General features: G+C 43.0%; 1 protein-coding gene across 15 annotated transcripts in view; it reads right to left on the bottom strand.

Moving 5' to 3' along the window:
- CAMK2D (calcium/calmodulin dependent protein kinase II delta) overlaps positions 1-18,618 on the bottom strand; it is a 164,540-nt gene that overhangs the window by 55,468 nt on the left and 90,454 nt on the right. For 8 of the 15 annotated variants that reach the window (XM_056855972.1, XM_056855964.1, XM_056855968.1 and 5 more), the window contains exons 5-7: positions 13,941-14,006; positions 9,007-9,079; positions 1,140-1,242 (exon numbers count right to left, since the gene is read on the bottom strand). In XM_056855972.1, coding sequence (XP_056711950.1) covers positions 1,140-1,242; positions 9,007-9,079; positions 13,941-14,006 — 242 coding nt within the window. Of the gene's footprint in view, positions 1-1,139; positions 1,243-7,988; positions 8,062-9,006; positions 9,080-13,940; positions 14,007-18,618 lie in introns of all 15 variants that reach the window. The other 7 variants (XM_056855971.1, XM_056855961.1, XM_056855970.1 and 4 more) reach the window with 1 other exon arrangement.

Below are 18,618 nucleotides of genomic sequence, written 5' to 3' on the forward strand. Positions count from 1 at the left end.
CGAATGAAATTAGGGAAAATTTATATAAAATGTTTTACAGATGGTATATAACACCGGTGATGATAGCTAAAATGAAGGGGAGACGGATTTATGTTGGAAATGTGGAAAGGAAAGAGGTACCTTTATGCATGCATGGTGGAAAAAAGTTGTTAGGGAAACTAACAACTTGATTAATACTACCGTGAAAAGAAAACCGGCATTTTGTTTAATGGGAATCCCACAAGGAAATTTGAATAATAATGATAGAATTATATGTCAATATAGTTTTGCTGCTGCAAGAATTGTAATCGCAAAAATTTGGAAGAAAGTGAATAAACCTTTAATAAATGATTGGAGAGAGAAATTATGGACATATATGAGGATGGCCAAATTAACGGAATTCCTTCATGGAAAGGATATGGAAGAATTTAAAAACATGTGGAAAAAGGCCGCCTCATATTGGGATAAACTGGCAAAAACGGATTTTATTAAATTACTTAGTGAGTTATAGAAATTAGCTTTTTAAAAATATTTTTATATTTTATAGTAACAAATAAGTTTGAAACTGTCATAGCACTTCTTCGGAAGTCAGGTGAAGGGTCACAAAGGGTGGTGGGTGGTGGGAAAAGGGGTATCTTAATAGATTTAATAATGATACTTTTAATTGTATTAGTGAATATATACGGATACTCCTGGTTTCTTCTTATTGTTACTTTGGTTATTATATTTTTTTCTTGTTGTTGTTATTTTTCTTTTCCTTTTTTTCTTTTTTTTTCTTTTCTTTTTATGTTATAAAAATTAATAAAAAAAAAATTTTTAAAAAAAGACTAACAAAATTTCTGGCAGGGTATGAGCTTTTGTGAGTCACAGCTCCCTTCTTCACTCACTTCTTCAGAAGGGAGCTGTGACTCACAAAAGCTCGTACCTTGCCAGAAATGCTGTTAATCTTTAAGGTGCTACTGGACTCTTGCTCTTTTCTAATGCAATGCATTATACAATGACGTATGAAAACAGCCTTGACTACAGATACAAACAGGGTGTCCTCCCAATATGCCCACCAGCTACAGCTTCCGCACTGCTAGGTTTGATTTATACATGCTGCAGAGACTGCAGGACAGACCAGGGGGGGAAAGGGCGACAGGTAAAAAGTGTTTCCTTACCAAACCAGGCCTGCTGTTCACCTTGCACTTCTATAGCCAATCCAAAATCTGCCAGTTTTACAGCCGCCCCCTTGGACTTGCTCGCTAGAAGCAAGTTCTCGGGCTTCATGCAAAGGAAGGGGAAGGAAAAAAACGAGAAATCGTGTAAGCTGTATATCTTTAAATGCCTCCCGCCTCACTGGAGGATCTGCTGAAAACAGACAAAAAGGTTTGATTACAGAACGGGTTTGTCACATGCACGTCACTTCCATTCTGGGAAAGAACAGGTCTCTTGCTTGCTTTTGCGGCACATAAATGCTCTACGATGAGGCTTTTGTTTTGTTTTTTTGTTTTAACGCCAGTGTGGTGTAGTGGTTAAGAGTGTTGGGCTAGTATCTGGGAGACCCAGGTTCAAATCCCCACTTGTACCACAGAAGCTCACTGGGTGACCCTGGGCCAGTCACACTCTCTCAGCCTCGCCTTCCTCACAGGTTTGTTGTGAGGGTCAAATGGAGGAGAGGAGAACGATGTGAGCCGCCTCAGATCCCCACCGGGGAGATCGCGAGACATAAATGAATTAAATAATGCACCTGAAAGTACACTGCAGAATGGAACAATTTTGGAATTGATCATGAAAACTGATTCTCGCACTGCACTTCTTCGCCCTCATCTTCAGCAGGCAGGGCATTAACCTCGGAGCCCACTGTGAGGGTGCGATTGCTCTGCCAACACTCTAAAAAGGGCTCGAAGGACTTTTATTCGAGATCCTGGAGGGCGGCTACCGGTCAGAGTTGGCAGCACTGTGGTGGAGAACCCATGCTTCTGGTTTTGCATACGTTGCTATCTCAGGCACTTTGGATTGCTATTAAACAAAGAGGATGTATTGCTAAAGAATTACTTCCAAACATTTGGAAATGAGGAACAATAATTAATGTTCTTTCGCCGGACAGGGGGCATACGAGGGTCGCCAACTCTGACTTGGGAAATTCCTGAGATCTGGGAGTGGCGCCTGGGGGAGGGGCAGCATTTGGGGACGGAGCTCAGTAGGGTTGTGAAGTCATACAGTTGGCCCTCTGACGCTGCCGTTTCCTCCAGGGGAACCAGTCTTTGCAGTCTGGAGATCAGCTGTTATTCTGGGTGAACTCCAGGCCCCTCCTGGAGGATGTCAATCTATGGTGTACACATGAACGCATGAGGCTGCCTTATACTGAATCAGACCCTTGGTCCATCAAAGTCAGTATTGTCAACTCAGACCGGCAGCAGCTCTCCAGGGCCTCAGGCAGAGGTCTTTCACACATCACCTACTTGCCTAGTCCCTTTAACTGGAAATGCCAGGGATTGAACCTGGGACCTTCTGCATGCCAATCAGATGCTCTGCAAACTGAGCCACGGCCCCTCCCTAATGGCGTACATTTAAATCCCCAAATAAATAATACATGAATACCTTTGAAAGGTCAAACGTGTCTATGCTTTATTATTATTACTATTATTATTACCAAAAGCTGTCTTACCTGTCAGGCAAATTATTAGAAATAATTGGGGGACTCAGAACAAAACCTTTTCTTTAAATTTTCCTTCATTTATATTAACTACTTTTAGAAGTCAGACAACTGGCTACTAGAGAGAGGGCCTTTTCTGTGGTGGCACCCTGTCTTGGGAACGTCTTTCCCCAAAAGACAGTTTGGAGCCTCACAAGGCATTGTGCTAAAGCAGCTGGATTTGTCTGTGCTTTGAAAAGTAAAGAACTTTTCTTGTAGATTGCAGATAGTTCTAGACGTCATAAGTAAGACACCCTGAGAATTCTTTAAAGGCAAATTACATTTTTAAATTGAACAAATATGGCTTTTCAAGGTAAAATTCAATCTGTTGAAGATTAGAGCCTTTTTCACAATCTTTCAATACATATCTAAATTGCTGGTCATAGGTAATATAAATCAGAACAACACCATATTTGCTAACTACTTCATCACCTTAGCTCCGTTGAGAAGTTTCACTAGGGGAGAGTGACCATATGTGGGGGGGGGGGGCGCAGGGGGCGCATGTCTGCTGGCCTTGCTCCGGTCACATTTGAGAGCCATACATGGATAAAGAGTATGCCCAGGAACACTGTGCGTGATTGGAGATTATTTGCTAGGTCTCTTGCTAACATGAACAAAGTCTCCCATGCATATGTTCTGTCTACAAATTCTGCTAAGCGCACACGGGGTGGGGTCGCTGGGCATAGTCTGATTTCCCCCTGTCCCCTATATATGTTTACATGTAGCTTGTAAACAGGCCACCCGTCAAAGGAAATTAACAGATTTTTTCCCCAGAGAGAGACAGAAGCAGGAAATGATTATTTCCTGGAAAGTACTACTCTGCAGCACCAGATGATCCTATTCATCTGTAACCTTCAACCATCCAACATAGTGAAGTGTATGCTGTTAGGTGTCATACACAAGTAGGTGAGGACCTACTCTCTTTCACTGTATGCACCTAGCAAAATAACTAGTCTTTGCTTTGCTCTGTTGGAAGTGCTTAGCTTCTGTCAGCAAATGTCTTTTGTACCCAAAGGACTGCAAAGTAAATATCACTGTCACAAGGAAGTAAATATGCTTCATTAGAAAACAACCACATACTTCAATAGCAAGCTCAATAAATTTCTGGGCAGCTGGACCATGCCCATAAAACGACATGCATTAGCCATTTCAAGACAACAGGAAACATCAACGTGTTCGTCATGCATGAAATCTGAAGAGGTGGGACAAATGTGGATGACTGGAGAAGGATATGGGAGATTTACAGCACAGTCTGGAGCATTCATCCAGGTAAAGGAAAAAGTCAATGTCTGGATCACAAAGTTGCACTCTTAGCTGCAGTCAGGCATCGAGACGAAACAATCCTTTAGCCGCTTTGGTTTATGCCATCTCTCCATCGGCCTAGCCTACCTCACAGGATCATTGTGAAGACAAAAGTGGTGGAGAGGAGAGCCATGTTTGTTTCTCTGAGCTCTTTGGCGAGATAAAAAGAGATCTGAGAGAGCTACAGAGATGTTTAGGAAGGCTGTTAAAAATTTATGGTGAATGATTTAAAGAGCTAGGTTTTTTAAAAAACTGGTTGATGGATGAGAGAAGACTGTTCTTCGTTGTAATCCTTTCTTATATTTTATTGTGTATTGTAATTTAGTCTAATCTTCAATGTATGCATGGAAGAGAAAAATATTAATATAATCAGATGTCCAAAAAAAGTTGAATGCTGTGTTCTTCTAAGCTCTATAGCCACGGAATCTCTACTCAGCTCTGAGGCCACAGGGGAATACTGCTTATGTAACAGCACAGACGGACCACACAAATACTTCAAAAATTGCTCCCTTTTTCATTTTGTCAATGATACTGACAGATTGAGACAAGTACAGCACAAGGCCGAATGGTACATGAATCATTCATTACTCATGTCAACCTGGCAGTGATGAGTTAGAAACAGCAACAACTTCTTTACTCCCTTTTGAAGGACAGTGCGAAAGCTCAACCTACACAGAGGTTGCGTTGGCACGTCTGGAAGGGTGTTACCAAAGTCTCTTAGCATGTCTTACCCTGAGACACCCTGCAGTTTAATTAAGAGCTCTGTGGCCATAAAAGGGCTCAGCTACTGACTGATTACATCCCATCATTTCCTGGGAGAGATTTAAGCATGCATTTTCTTGAAAGAAGAAGGTTGGCTTTTATATGCCGACTTTCTCTACCACTTACGGCAGAATCAAACCGGCTCACCTTCGCTTCCCCTCCCCACAACAGACACCCCATGAGGTAGGTGGGGCTCAGAGAGCTCTAAGAGAGCTGTGACTAGCCCAAGGTCACCCAGCTGGCTTCATGTGGAGGAGTGGGGAAACCAACCTGGTTCACCAGATTAGCCTCTGCCGCTCATGTGGAGGAATGGGGAATCAAACCTGGTTCTCCAGATCAGAGACCACTGCTCCAAACCACCGCTCTCAACCACTACACCACGCTGGCTCTTCAAATAAAAAAGCAACAGTACCAAAAAAGAAATCTGGTGGCAGCTTAAATTTACTGAGTGAGCTCGCTTCCTTAAATGTATGAACTGGTCACCCAAGTGAGTAGGTCCATATACACTGAACACAAAAAGAAGAAAACCCTTACGCCTTTTCACAAGACTCATCTGCATGTTGACTTAAAGTGTGGGAGGTAAGATCAGGCATGAGTGCAATGGCATGTCCCCATGAGATCACTAGGTCACCTGTGCTGTGTGAACACACTGAAGAAGTGTCTGAGCATACTCTCCCACCCCTTGATCGGCAACCTTCAAAAAGCACGATCGCCACTCATGAGGAAGAAGCAGACACGCGTAGGTGCTGTGCTCATTAGCCAGCGATCACATGGAGGCAGGTCCAGAGCGTTCACACCTGCTCTTCTCCTCCTCCACGCATCCAATCAACATGCAGATGGATTGTGCAGCACAGGGCTATAGTGTTTTCTTATCAGGTGCGGCCAAAAGGCCATGAAATGCGAGAGATAGCTGTAGGTGTGTTGCAGTACTACGTAGAACACACATGGATACAGAATCCTGTCCAATTAAGATAAAATATCCCATCTCCAATCTGTGTGGGAGTGGTCCACTCTTAACTAGTGTTGGTGATAAGTAGGTGCAGCAAGAATAACTGATAAATATCTACAGAGAGAAAATAATGCTGTGTGGCGTGCTAGCCGTTGGGTTGGATCCAACAAGCTTTTCTACTGATGAAAAAGGGAGGAGTGAATCCCCTTTGACCGCTCAAAAGGCTATACTGGGGATCACGGGACCTTCACAGACAAAAGCCATGTGAAAAGACTGAGCGAAAAAAATGGCTGGATCCCACCCACCCTCAGGATTGAGAATGAATTTTGCAGTGCCAACTGGTTAATGAATTCCACTTGGTTAATTGCACTTTGGAGTCTCAGTTTAATACTTTTTTGGGGAAGGTAAAGTTCTTGTACAGAACATACTGGAAGAGGAAAATGTTCCCCTGCTAATTTGAGTGAATCAAATGAATGTGTGACTTTTGCTGGATGTTGCCCCATTTCCTTTTCAGATCACGGATGTTCAAATACGTCTTCCAAAACAGACAATAAAATCTGAAGAAGTTGTAACCCCCCCCCCCAAAAAAATACCCCGAACAAAACTGGGTAGTCAAAGTCTGGAATGTTACAAGTAGGAAAGAAGTAACAGCTTTCAAATGTTCATGTGAAAATAATATGTGCCTATATTAATTTGAAGAGAACAGAGACTCCGCCATTATTCATGGGAGAAATGCTTATTGGAAGGACTAGTATGTTTTTGTGAGTGTTCATTACGGTGCTGAATTCATTGCTGTTTATTTTGGGTTCTGCCAAAGTGCAAGAAATCATGTATTAAGAAATAGGGCTTTAAAAAAAATCTCCCTTTTTTCTTGGGCCTGGAAATAGTTAGATAAAAAGGCAGGAAAATAAAAGGAAACTATTTGCAGATATGCCTAGAGCTCCTCTTGTGTGCATGTAGATGATAGAATTCAAATATTTGAATGAGGAAATCAATACATAGCGTTCGGATCCAGACAATGTTTCCCACTAACTGAAGACACTCGTGTGAGCAAAACAGAATGTTTTGCCTCTCCCTCTCCTGCTGCAGCCCACTGATCTTCTTGAAATGCTGCTCCTGGAGAACAAAGGATCCCCAAGAATGACATGAAAGGCAAATCAGGAGTCTGCAGCAAGATGGGAGAATCGGCAGAACTTACACTTCTCCTTCCATTCGTGGAAAATTTAGTCTTGATCCAACCCATAAAACAGAAAGTTGACCCACTGCCGTTCTTGACACAGTAAAATCCATACCGGTTGAGTATCCCTTAACCGGACATCCGCTATCCAGACTGACCCGAAAAATACTTTTTCAGCTGGTTATGTAGGCATTACTCACAGGCCCTCAGCAGCACACCAATTTGCTTTCTGATGGTTCAATGTACACATAGTAATATTGTTTAAAATTACATTCAAGCCATGTGTATAAAGTGTATATAAAACATAAATAAATTTAATGTTTAGAACTGGGTCCCACCCCCAAGATATCTCATTATGTATACGCAAATATTCCAAAAAATTCCAAAATACAGAACACTTCTGGTCACAAGCAGTCTGGATAAGGGATACTCAACCTGTATATAGTTGATGGGTGGCCAGCAGAACTAAAATGTTACGGGTGCATTAATACTTATATACAGTTTTGGCATGTACTGAATCACACGATCCGTGCATCTTTCTTATTATTTAAACTGGCAGTGGTTCTCCAGGGTCCAGGACAAAGAAGGATTGTTTTTCGCACTTGATACCTGGGATCCTTCAGCTAGAGTGACCAGTGGCCAGGGATTGACCCTAAGACCTTCCACATGCCAAGTCTGTACTCTTCCACTGAGCCACATTCCCTCTATTCCCTACGACATCTCCAAATCCTGGGGGGGGGGATATGCATATTTTGACTCACTGCCAAATCAAAACAAACACAAGAAACAGAACTGGGGGGGGGGGGATTGAGTGGAGATACATCTCCTGTGGCTTTTACCTTCTTTCCAAGGCTTACATTTTTAGCTCGTGAGCTCAAATTTTAACTTTTACAGCTTTTGAGAGAGTCATGCATGTTCATAATTTCAGGGGTATTTATGCCCCTGGGAAAAGGAAAAGAAAGCATTCCTAAGTCTTCCGGAGAAGGGTGGCTGTACAGTTCTGTTAGGTGCAAACTGTACAATTGCCCAAACAACCTGCAAATTAACAAGCGGACATCTTTCTGTCTCTGCATGCATCAATGCAGCTAAACGGTGTCTCGAGACTGTGTAGCGTGGTTATCTTCCTCAATGGCATTACTCACCTTCAAGTCCCGATGGACTACACCCATCTGATGGCAGTGGAGCACAGCCTCCAGGATCTGCTGAATGCAATGACTGCATGCAAACACCAGGGGGCGTGTGTTAGTTCCGAGCTGTACACTCACTGTCTGTATACCCTCAGCGAGACTGGGTTAGAGTGCAAAACGGGGCCAAGGACTAAGACTGTGAGGCACACAACCTCCAGAAATGTAGATACAATCCTCAGCTAGAGCAGCTGCTGCCTCAGCCATGATGCCACCATGAAAGGGTTTTGTTTTACTCCCTTGGATGTACATGAAATGACTGGAAGGGAGAGCAAGGTTGATGTGGACTCCACTTTCATAACATGGGCCCAATTCTGGGGAAGATGCAGTTTTGTATACCAGCATCTAGGTAACGAAAGCCGAAAACACCCAATCGAAACAATTTAGCTTGTGCCGTTCCTTCTCCTCCTCGTGTGCAGTTCTATCACACTAGAAACCCCGAAGATAAAATTCCGTTAAGTAGTAACGCATTGAAGATAAATTATTCCCTCTTCATGGTTTCATTTAGCTGACCAATTACTTGCTTGCGCTCACCGGAGGGTTCAGCATACTCTAGCAGAGCGATACGCAGCCAAGAATGTTCTGCTACTGCAACCCACAGTCTCTGAACAGAAGTGGTGTTTTAGGTCTTCAAGGCTGACATACATCACGGCCAAAGTTAGGCTGCACAATGAAACGCCACCTCCTTCCAAAATGCAAATAGCCCTCAAGCCATCCCGCACCACTTGGGATGAGTGGTACGAACTCTGGCAGGTCGCCCATCTTGCAGAGCCTATTTTGTCTTTTACGGTGATGTATGTTAGACCTGTGATGCTAGCGAACTGAAAAGCAGCACCATGCATTATTCATTTTGTCACGTTGAGGGTGAGGAAGGATAGCCAAGGGATCTTCTCAGCCAACCCACCCTTGACCCTCAAGCCAGAAAACAAACAAAACCAAAACACTTCTTAGCCAACCTACGGGACCAGATACTGACCTTTAGGTCTCTGTGAACTATGCCATTTAGGTGACAATGATTAACACTTTCTAGAATCTGCTGTATACAATGACTGTAAAGATACAAGGGCAGATTGGAAGGGAAAAACATTTTAAAGGCACATAATCACATTCAATGCAAAAAAATGAAAACAAATCATAAGAAATAAAAAAAATCACATTTTGGCTACGTTTTACTTATACACTGAACTAGAAAACAGCAATGCTCAATGCGGAAAGTTTCAAAATCTACTGAAAATAAACAACATTTAACATATAATGTGGGCCATTGTTCAACAGATTCATCTCTGGATAACTTTCTATTCATTTAGTGGCAGGAGATTAGAAATATTAGGAGAAAATATATATCCACAGATAAAAGGGAAAGCTCAATAAGGTATGTGTAGGGTTCCTTGTATTAATTGAGAAAATTATACATGTAGAATGTGAATAAAAACCAGCTAACCACACTATGCATAATCATTAAATGTTGTATAGAATGCACACATATGGGGGTGTTTTTGCAAATTTTATTTATTTAAATTTTATTTTTTATTTATTTAAAGCATTTCTAAGCCACCTTTCTACCCAATTTAGGGTCTCCAAGCTGGCAAACAATCAAACAATTAAAACAAGATTAAACACATACATAGACACAACCATTAAAAAACAATTAAAACAAAATACATAAAACATATGAATGGGGGAAGGGTCAATGAAAATCAGAAAGGGGATGGCAAACAAAACAAAAAAGTCTTCACACAAAGGTGAAGACAACGATAGAAAGGGACAGACAAATCTCCTGGGGAGGTAATTCCATAATGCTGGTGCCACCACACAGCAGGCCCTTTCTTGGGTTGCAACCTGTCTAGCCTCAGATGGTGGGGCCACCCAAAACAGAGCCTCCAAAGATGACTGGTCAGGTAGGTTCATATTTTTCATATTGCCTGTTCAAAGTGCACATGAAGTTGGGGAATATGTAGAATATCCATCAACAAGCCACCATATGTTGTGTTGTTAATATGCATACTGCATCCGTGGAGATTATTCACTGATTAATGCAGCCCCCTTGGAAGTTATGCATATAGATTGGACAATGTACACAATACCCCGTGCACCTTGCTCGTATGCGCACCATCTCCATCATGCTGGTTGCATGCGTGCAATGCTCAGTTTTTATACACATTCTCCATTCCACTCACATTAGCCCAAATATATTTAAGAACAATCACATGAATATAAAATCAACATTTGCACAAACGGAACAAAAAAAGGAAGAAGTGCAAATGACACAAAAACCTAAAGGAAAGGCACAAAAAAATTAGTACTGAACCCCAAACAGGCTCTTATAGGGCAAAACTAACTGGAAAAATCAGTACAAACCATTGAAGAGTTAGTTGTAAATAATAATAATAAGAAGAAACAGCTTTACATTTAGGGGACACATACAAAAAGAAGGCCAAACACCTTATTCTTTTACACTGGCTGAAGAAAACACATTTGCTAACCCTATACCTACAAACTGAGAAGTTGCAGTTCTCCACAGAGAGACCAGAATTCAGGGGCAAATACAGAAATACCCACCCAGACCATAGCTCTCTCTTTTATGCACCCACATCTGAACATTTTAGCCCATGCTTCAGGCCCCTAAGCATTCTGATGTTTTTAGCATATCTACAGCCACGGAGGTCACACACAATCTGTTCTCCATCTGTAAAGTCCTCCATGAGAATGCCCAATAATTCATATTAGTAGAGAAAGATTTCCAGACAGAGGTAAAAAAAAAGTAGTAAACAGTATGCCAGGCCTTGCTCATTTCTCTCCTCCCCCAACCCCAGCAATCCACAAAAAAACTTTTACAATTATTTTGTGACGGGGGGGGGGGGGAGAGAGAGAGAGAGACTGTTTGGAAACACCCTTGATTGTGGCTGCAATTTTCAACACTAGCAAGAATAACTGCGAAAAGCCTTTAGAATTGGAACATCATTTATACACTGTACAGTCTTTCAAGGGCATGGGTTTTAGGATGTGATCTCGAAAATGCCCTCCAAAGGGAGTCAAGCAAAAAAAGTGTCTCTGACCATCAGTTCTGTGTAGCAGTGAACAGAAAAAAGCAATAGGGGAGTTGTTTTAACTTGCTGGAAAGGGCACTGGGACCAAAATTCAGAAACCAGTTCCCTCACCCTCCGTGAGGAAAAAACGTTTTTGGGTGTGTGGGGGGGCATCTAGTATCAAGGTGAGAGACTTTAGAGAGCTGGGATCCTTCTGGTTTCCTCGGTGCCAAAATATTCTTTGAAAGGGCTTAGTTGCCTATATGCTTCGGGTGGGCAAAGTTCTTTGGGTCTAAAATTGGGTTTGAATGTTAAACCGTTGGGAAGTCTCTTACAAAATGGTAAAAAGAGACCAGCAGGAATTCATGAAGTCTCCCCGTACTACCAGGCCAATCTGTATGGCAAATGGTGTATCAGAGCTGTGACCTCCATCTGAAAATGCTGTCACATATGGAACATTTTCATTCAATTAAATTACAGTGTATAGGCTAGCTGTGTGTGTGTGTGTGTGTGTGTGTGTGTGTGTGTGTGTGTGTGTGTAAACCACATCTACCAGCAACTAAGCACTGTATGTTTTTTACTCATAACACATGCATTAAATGAAGAAAAGATGCTTGGATCTCCCGTAACAGATGTGTGGATCCTCCGTAGCTGTGCACTTTTCTGAACAACAAAATATTGTCTAGCAAACCCCTAAGCAAGCTTTCCTGTGGAGCTGCATACCAATATATCTAATTCTTAATATAGCCCCACCAGAGGCTGGGATCATGGACAAACAAGACAGATCTTTCTACAAACATGAGAAAAGCCCCAGGTTTGCAAAAAAAAATCTGAAATCTTAAAAACAAAACATTGGGGGTGGGGGTTAAAACCCCTGAATATGACAGAAGCAGCACCTGTAGCTTTAAGGAATGAATGCCCTCAGTGAACATTGCTAGGGGGGTGGAACAGGGCCTTTTCCAGGCTGTTTTTGGCCTTTCAGGGAGGACCTATCAGGGTCAGGCCTGGCAGCAACCACCAGGTAACCTGCTACCATGCAAGTTCCATAACTCACCCTGGACTGGCTGCTTGCTACTGTTCAAAAGCAGCCACCCCACAAAAGCCAGTGTAGTGTAACGTTTAGAGTTTCAAACTAGGATCTGGGAGACCCAGGTTCAAATTCCCATTTTGGCATGGTGCTCACTGGGTGACCTTGTGCCAGTCACACACTCTCAATCTAATGTACTTTACAGGATAAAACGATGTACAGGAGAATGATGTACACTGTTATGGGTCCTTATTGTGGAGAAAGGTGGGGTATAAGTGAAGGAAATAAATAATAAATATAGCTGAAGGTGAGGGGCAGAAATAGTGAGGGATGGTGGATACAAGGGTAAATGAGGTACCCCTCCCACAAGTCCTTGCTGGTTCCTCACCTTGCAACCAGGCCCAACCTAGTGACAGGTGCCATACTACTGAACTGTAGTTTTCCAGGGTAGAGGCTACCAAGGAAGGAAAGGAAGGAACGCTGAAAACAGGGGAGGCAGATAAAGGTAGGCTGTCTGAGGGTAGGAAAAAAAAAAGCAGGAAAAGGGGACAGGCTATTTGGACGTTTAGGAAAAGGAAACAGTAAAAAGTGCGGGAGTGGGAAATGCGTCCTCCCCACAAGTCCTTGTGGCTGCCGGGCTTGTCAATACATCTAATTCTCAACATGGCCCCGTGGATACTTAAATCTGTGGATCAAGGCCATGTAGAGAGAAGAGAGATTTCTTTACAAATGTGGACAACCCCCCAGGTTTGTGGGGGGAAATCTAAAAATAGTAAAAAATGGAGGGCGGAAAAAACTCAAACTACGGACGTTTTGTCTGCATAGGTACAGATATCATAAAAGAAACAGTTTTCATGATGCTGTTGCAAGCAGACGTAATGGGCTGATGAAAAAGAGGAAGAACCTGGATGGGCAGGAATAGAAGGTAGACAAGTTTGGATTGTCAAAAATGTTGGATGGACACTGAAGCTGGATGGACGAAAAGGCATGAGGAAGTGGGATTGTAGCTTTCATCTTCCTTCCATAGCTGCCAGGGACAGCAACAGTGGCTGGGAAAAGGTGGAGAGGAAGACGGTGGTGCTACTGCTTTTGGCTTCATTTGCCTAAGTGAGCAGGGGAACAAGAAGCAGTGGCTGGGAGAATGTGGCTTATTTCCCTACTTGCTGCCCAGTCCCTCTCAGAGAGAGGGGGTGAGCAAGAGGGGGCAGCAACTCTCCACCCCCTGTGATTTCCTTACGGGCCCCCGCTTGTCATATTTAAATTTGGATTTGCCCAAAATAAAACTTGGAGCTGTTATTCGTAAAACTAAAACTGTTTTCTAAATTTCAATGAGCCACCACTGTGTAGCCATCAGAGGTTCCAATCCTAACAACACTTTCCCAGACGTAAGCCCCACTGAATAAAACGGGACCTACTTCCTAGTAAACCTGCTTAGGATTGCTCCCAGAGTGCATTTGCATTTATTTATTCTTTTATATCCCACTTATCCTCCAAAACAGCTCAGAACATCATTCTCCCCTCTTCCATTTTCTAACATCAACCCTGTGCAGTAGCTCAGCCTGAGATTTGTAATGGGCTCAAAGTCACCCAACGAGCTTCCATGGTAGAAGTGGGGACTTGAACCTGGGTCTCCCAGGATCCTAGTCCAACATTCTATCTGCTACACTATGCCAGCTCTCATACACTATCCTGAGCTCCTTGGAGAAAGGACAAGATCAAAATGAACAGGTAAGTTGCTGCTTTGTGCCAAATTCAGGTGCCAAATACTGCACTACTACGTAAACAACAACTTCACAAAGAAAAGTTTTTTTTAAAAAAAACTCATGCCAATTAACAGCTTCGAAATCTGGCACCTACCTTGCATCTGCTTCACTGTAATACTCCCTTGCAACAATGTCCTCAAACAGTTCACCTCCAGTAACTCTGTTAATGATAGAAAGCATTTCAAGTCAGGAGAAAACAAATGAAAGACATATGCGAGCACCCTTAAAAAAGCTGCCAACGTTTTATAAGGATTCAATCACAAGAAGAGCTGCTTCCCATATTACGCAATGGCAAGCACAATTCAGCGTAGTCCGTAGTCACAGTCCTTTGGGGTGTAGATCTGCCTGATACCAGATGTCACAGGGGATCCATGCACATTGGTTGCACATGCAAGACATTTTGACATGTAAAATGTGATTTTTGGGGGGCATGTATTTATAACATAGATTATAGCCAGACAAGAACAAGCCAAGATGTCCTTGAATTCATGTCTGTCCGCTACTTTCCTTGTGCACAGAGCTGAGATTGAGACACGAATGGGGGAGGGAAGGAGAAGGAATTAAAGATCCCGAGGGCTTCCTGGCTTGCCTTCAAATGGAAATTCCTGAATGCAGCCATTAAGTCTGAAGGAGCCCTTAGTAACACTGTCCTGAAGAATGTTCTTGTCATAAGATCAAATCCAAAGATCCCCAATGTGGCATCTGCAGGTGTTTCCTGATGCCCATTTGATACTTGAATCTTGGGGTAAAATCCAAAGTGTTTCAAAGTGAAAACAAAACAAAAACAGGGAGCTTCAGGTCACTCAATACCAGCTTGTGCCTTCAAGATGCAGCCGACTTATGGCGACCCCTTTTTGGGGTTTCCATGGCAAGAGACTAACAGAGGTGGTTTGCCAGTGCCTTCCTCTGCACAGCAGCCCTGGTATTCCTTGGTGGTCTCCAATGCAAATACTAACCAGGGCTGACCCTGCTTAGCTCCTGAGATCTGACAAGATCAGGCTAGCCTGGGCCATCTTAGTAATTAGCAAAGCTCTGAGTTCACCCTGGGAAGGAATACCATGATTGTGTGCCATCAGCTTGCCCATATATCTATCCTGCTGGTTGCCTGCTTTCTGGTCTAGTCTCACCACTTATTTTGATCAGATAATCCCTTCTGTCAACCAGAGGCTCTTGACAGATGCCTGGCTGTGTCAGAGTCTACTAAACTCATTAGCTGAGGTAATTTTCCAGCCAAGCAGAAAGTTCCTCACTGGTAATGGTGGAAAGTGCTGTCAAGTTGAAGCTGACTTATGGCGACCCCATAGGGTTTTCAAGGCAAAAGATGTTCAGAGACAGTTTCCCATTGCCTGCCTCTGTTCCGCAACCCTGGACTTCCTTGGTGGTCCCCCATCCAAATATCAATCCGGGCTGACCTTGCTTAGCTTCCGAGATCTGATAAGATTAAGCTAGCCTGGGCCATCCAGATCAGAGCAGGTTCCTCACTAACTGCTTTAAAACTTCCCTTATACCTATGGTGGTGCCAGGATCCAAAAGAACCCTGGCCCACCCTCTAGGGAAGCAGTGCATGCTCTCAAACTCCTCCAGGGGAACCCGATTCAAATGGCCATGGGGAACCACACAAAGGAGGTATGGATTCTGTCCATTTGGAGGGTAGGGCAGAACTTTTAGTCCTCTGCATGTGATGCCTCAATGCGTAGGAGAGACTGGGCACAAGAGATGGTGGCACTGCCTCTGTGTGATCATCAGCTCATTTGCATGTGAACTGTAAATAAAAATCTACGTGGGTATAGTCCCTCACCAGAATTGGGGGTGCTGCTTTCCAAATGTTCCTGATCATAGGGAGAGAGGGTGAAAATGTACACTTTCTCTGCACATAGGGACTTGCTCACGAGGGGGGGTAGGACCAGTGAGCTGTTACCTGCGCCCACTCTGCATGCACTGACTGAGTGCATGGAGGCACTGTGTGCCCAGGTTTTCTGTCCCTGAGGAAATACTTAGGTCTAACTGGTCTCTCTGCTTTGTGAAGATCCAAATGGAAAAGCACAAACACATTCTTGAAAATTCCTCTCTGTAATTAAGGGGGAAGCAACTCCAGTCTGTAACAAGAGCAGGCTGTTGAGCATTTTATTTTGTCACAGGATGCATACAAAGATTTCACTGGCCAGGAGGAGCTTTATTTGTGAAAGGAATTATCCAATTGCATCAATATGATTCTGGGTCCATCATCCTCTATGTCAGTCGATACCCTCTTTCTGTGGGAATCTCTGTTGGGGTGATCTCAGAACTGCCAGGGTGCTTCCCCTTCTCTCCCCCCCCCCCAAGTATAGTGAGAACAAGCAGGAAGAGGGTAGATGCTGTAGACAGATGCCTCCTTACTTTCCTCCATATTGGTACACATTCAGTACCAATAATTTGCACAACCCCTTGTAGGAAAACAGCTGGGGCATATGGCTTATGAGGACCATCGGCAGGGCTAAATACTGAAGGGAGGCAGGGGGCGTAGCTTGTATGTTTGTTTCCCCCCATCTTGACCCTCGTCCATTGATCACTACATTTGTCATAGTCAGAGGTTATATTTTAATTCTACATCAAACCATGAAATTATGAAGTGATGCAATGATATCATTAAAAAGTTGATATCTATTCAAGGCAGGCTTCAAGGAACTTGGCGTTATTTTACCCATTACTTTAATAAGCAATGAACTCAAAACCTTCTTTGATGTAACACTTTATCCGAATCACAGTTTTATTAGAATGGCCACTTTACTGCTAGAGATATCCTGATTTTTTTTAAATAAAAAAAGAAAAAAGAGGGGAAACAGGATCGCTACGACTTTTAATTTAAATTTGTTTGCTGACGCTGTAGGCTTAGTTGGCATCTTCGAGTGGTGATAAAAGATGCAAAAACAAGTACATACTTGTTAGTTTAACCGAGACATCAATGATCCTTGCCATTTCTTTTTTAAAAAAACGTTTTTTAACAGGAAGCTCTCCCACTGAACTGAATAATCCCATCTGACATTTTTATGCTCATGTGCCCTCTTTCCACCCATCACTGCACTGTAACAACAGCTTTAGGAGAGCTCTCTGATTCCGTACAATGACGGGTCCAGGTTGCTGACATATTTTGTTTTGTGCTGTTTGTGAACAGGCCAGGCAGGCAGCGGAAACACTTTGCTTGCATCTACGGGCAGGCAGGCTAGATAGGTCCACAGAAACGGAGGACTATGGCATCCACGACAGAGAGCAGCACTAGCCACCTGACATGCATTGAGGGGTGGGCACAAAAGGGGGGGGGAAATCCATGTACTACCTGCCAAACAGGATTGCAGTAATGGGAGACAATAGAAGCAAACACTCAAGCTTTACCCTGTCTCTTCCCTGCCCCCAAGGATTAGGCAGCCTGCTTGCCCTTTAGACACACTGGAGAACACTGGAGAGAGACAGAAATGAAGTTTCCCTCCAGGCAGTAAACACACACAAACTAGATGGAATGCAAGAGATTAAATTGAAAGATACAGAAGACCTAGGAGGCCAGGTCTAATCCCATCAGGGGAAAATTCCTTTAAAATGTAAAGGGCAGATGTGCCATGGAGCAGCTGGGAAGTGTTCTAAATAATGGGTGGGAGACCTGGACTCTGGAGGCCAGTTCTACCTACCATTAGTGTGTTAATGTCTACATATATTCATTTTGTCCTCATATTTCACAATGGCACGAACTGGCAGCTCAAACACAAATGACATAAAGGATAAAGGACACCACTGTTGAATATACTGCTCTAAACTGAAAGGCTTTGAGTTTCAAACTAGACATTATTACTTTTAATGAACTCGGATCCAATTCATCTTCCCCAGAGTCACATAGGAACTGCAGGGAACTGCCTTTTAAAGAGCAACAGGGGCTCAATTTTGCTCAGGGTAGAGGCATGGGGGGCAGAGGAGGTCCTGCCTCCCCACCACCATTTCCCCAAGCCATAACCATCCCTGTAGGCATTACTGGCCACATTTTGGAAATGCATGAAATCCTGTGTGATTGCAGGGAACCCAGACCGGACTAATTAAAAGTCATAACATCTAGTTTGGCCCTGACAGAACCTCATCTCTATTACTTTAGTCACAGGTCTAAAATACATGGCTTTCACCCAATCAATAAACTTAAGAGAATTAAGCTTTAGGACTACGATGAACAACCAATTCGAATTAATTCAACCGGTGCACTTTTCAGGATCAAGTGAGAGGGCCAAAAGGGAATACTTTCCTCTCTCTACTGCCAATACTAAATTGATAATGTGTCAGAAGTGATCACAGTCCAATCTTCCCAGGAAGAATCTTACTTTTGGATGAATGGCTTGAGGAAGAATTGGTCAGCATATCACTTGAACCAAATACAGGATCTTTCTCTGAGCTTAGAAGAACAAGTATATTGGCCTTGTACACTGAACTTAGCAGTTTGTTAACTTCTCTGATATCCCACTCCTTTTTTTAAGGAAGGGGGTGATCTGTTAAAGAACTTACACTATTCTGAAGGAAACCCATCAGCTCCTTGGGCATTGGGAGCCTTCCTACTATCAATTGCAGTTTCTGTTTTTGAGTGACCCCTTCTGGAGACAGTGGGGTGGATATACTTTCCACTGTCAACCATAAGCTTTGATATTTAACATGCAATGGCAGTACGAGGAAAAGTTCTGTTACAGCTACTCTGACAATTTCCCAGAGTAAACAGGAATTTTATGACAGTTTTGCTTTAAAAGTTATATATGAGCCTTTACACA

This window comes from Euleptes europaea, chromosome 9, assembly GCF_029931775.1.
Source record: "Euleptes europaea isolate rEulEur1 chromosome 9, rEulEur1.hap1, whole genome shotgun sequence".
NCBI classification, from domain to species: domain Eukaryota; kingdom Metazoa; phylum Chordata; class Lepidosauria; order Squamata; family Sphaerodactylidae; genus Euleptes; species Euleptes europaea.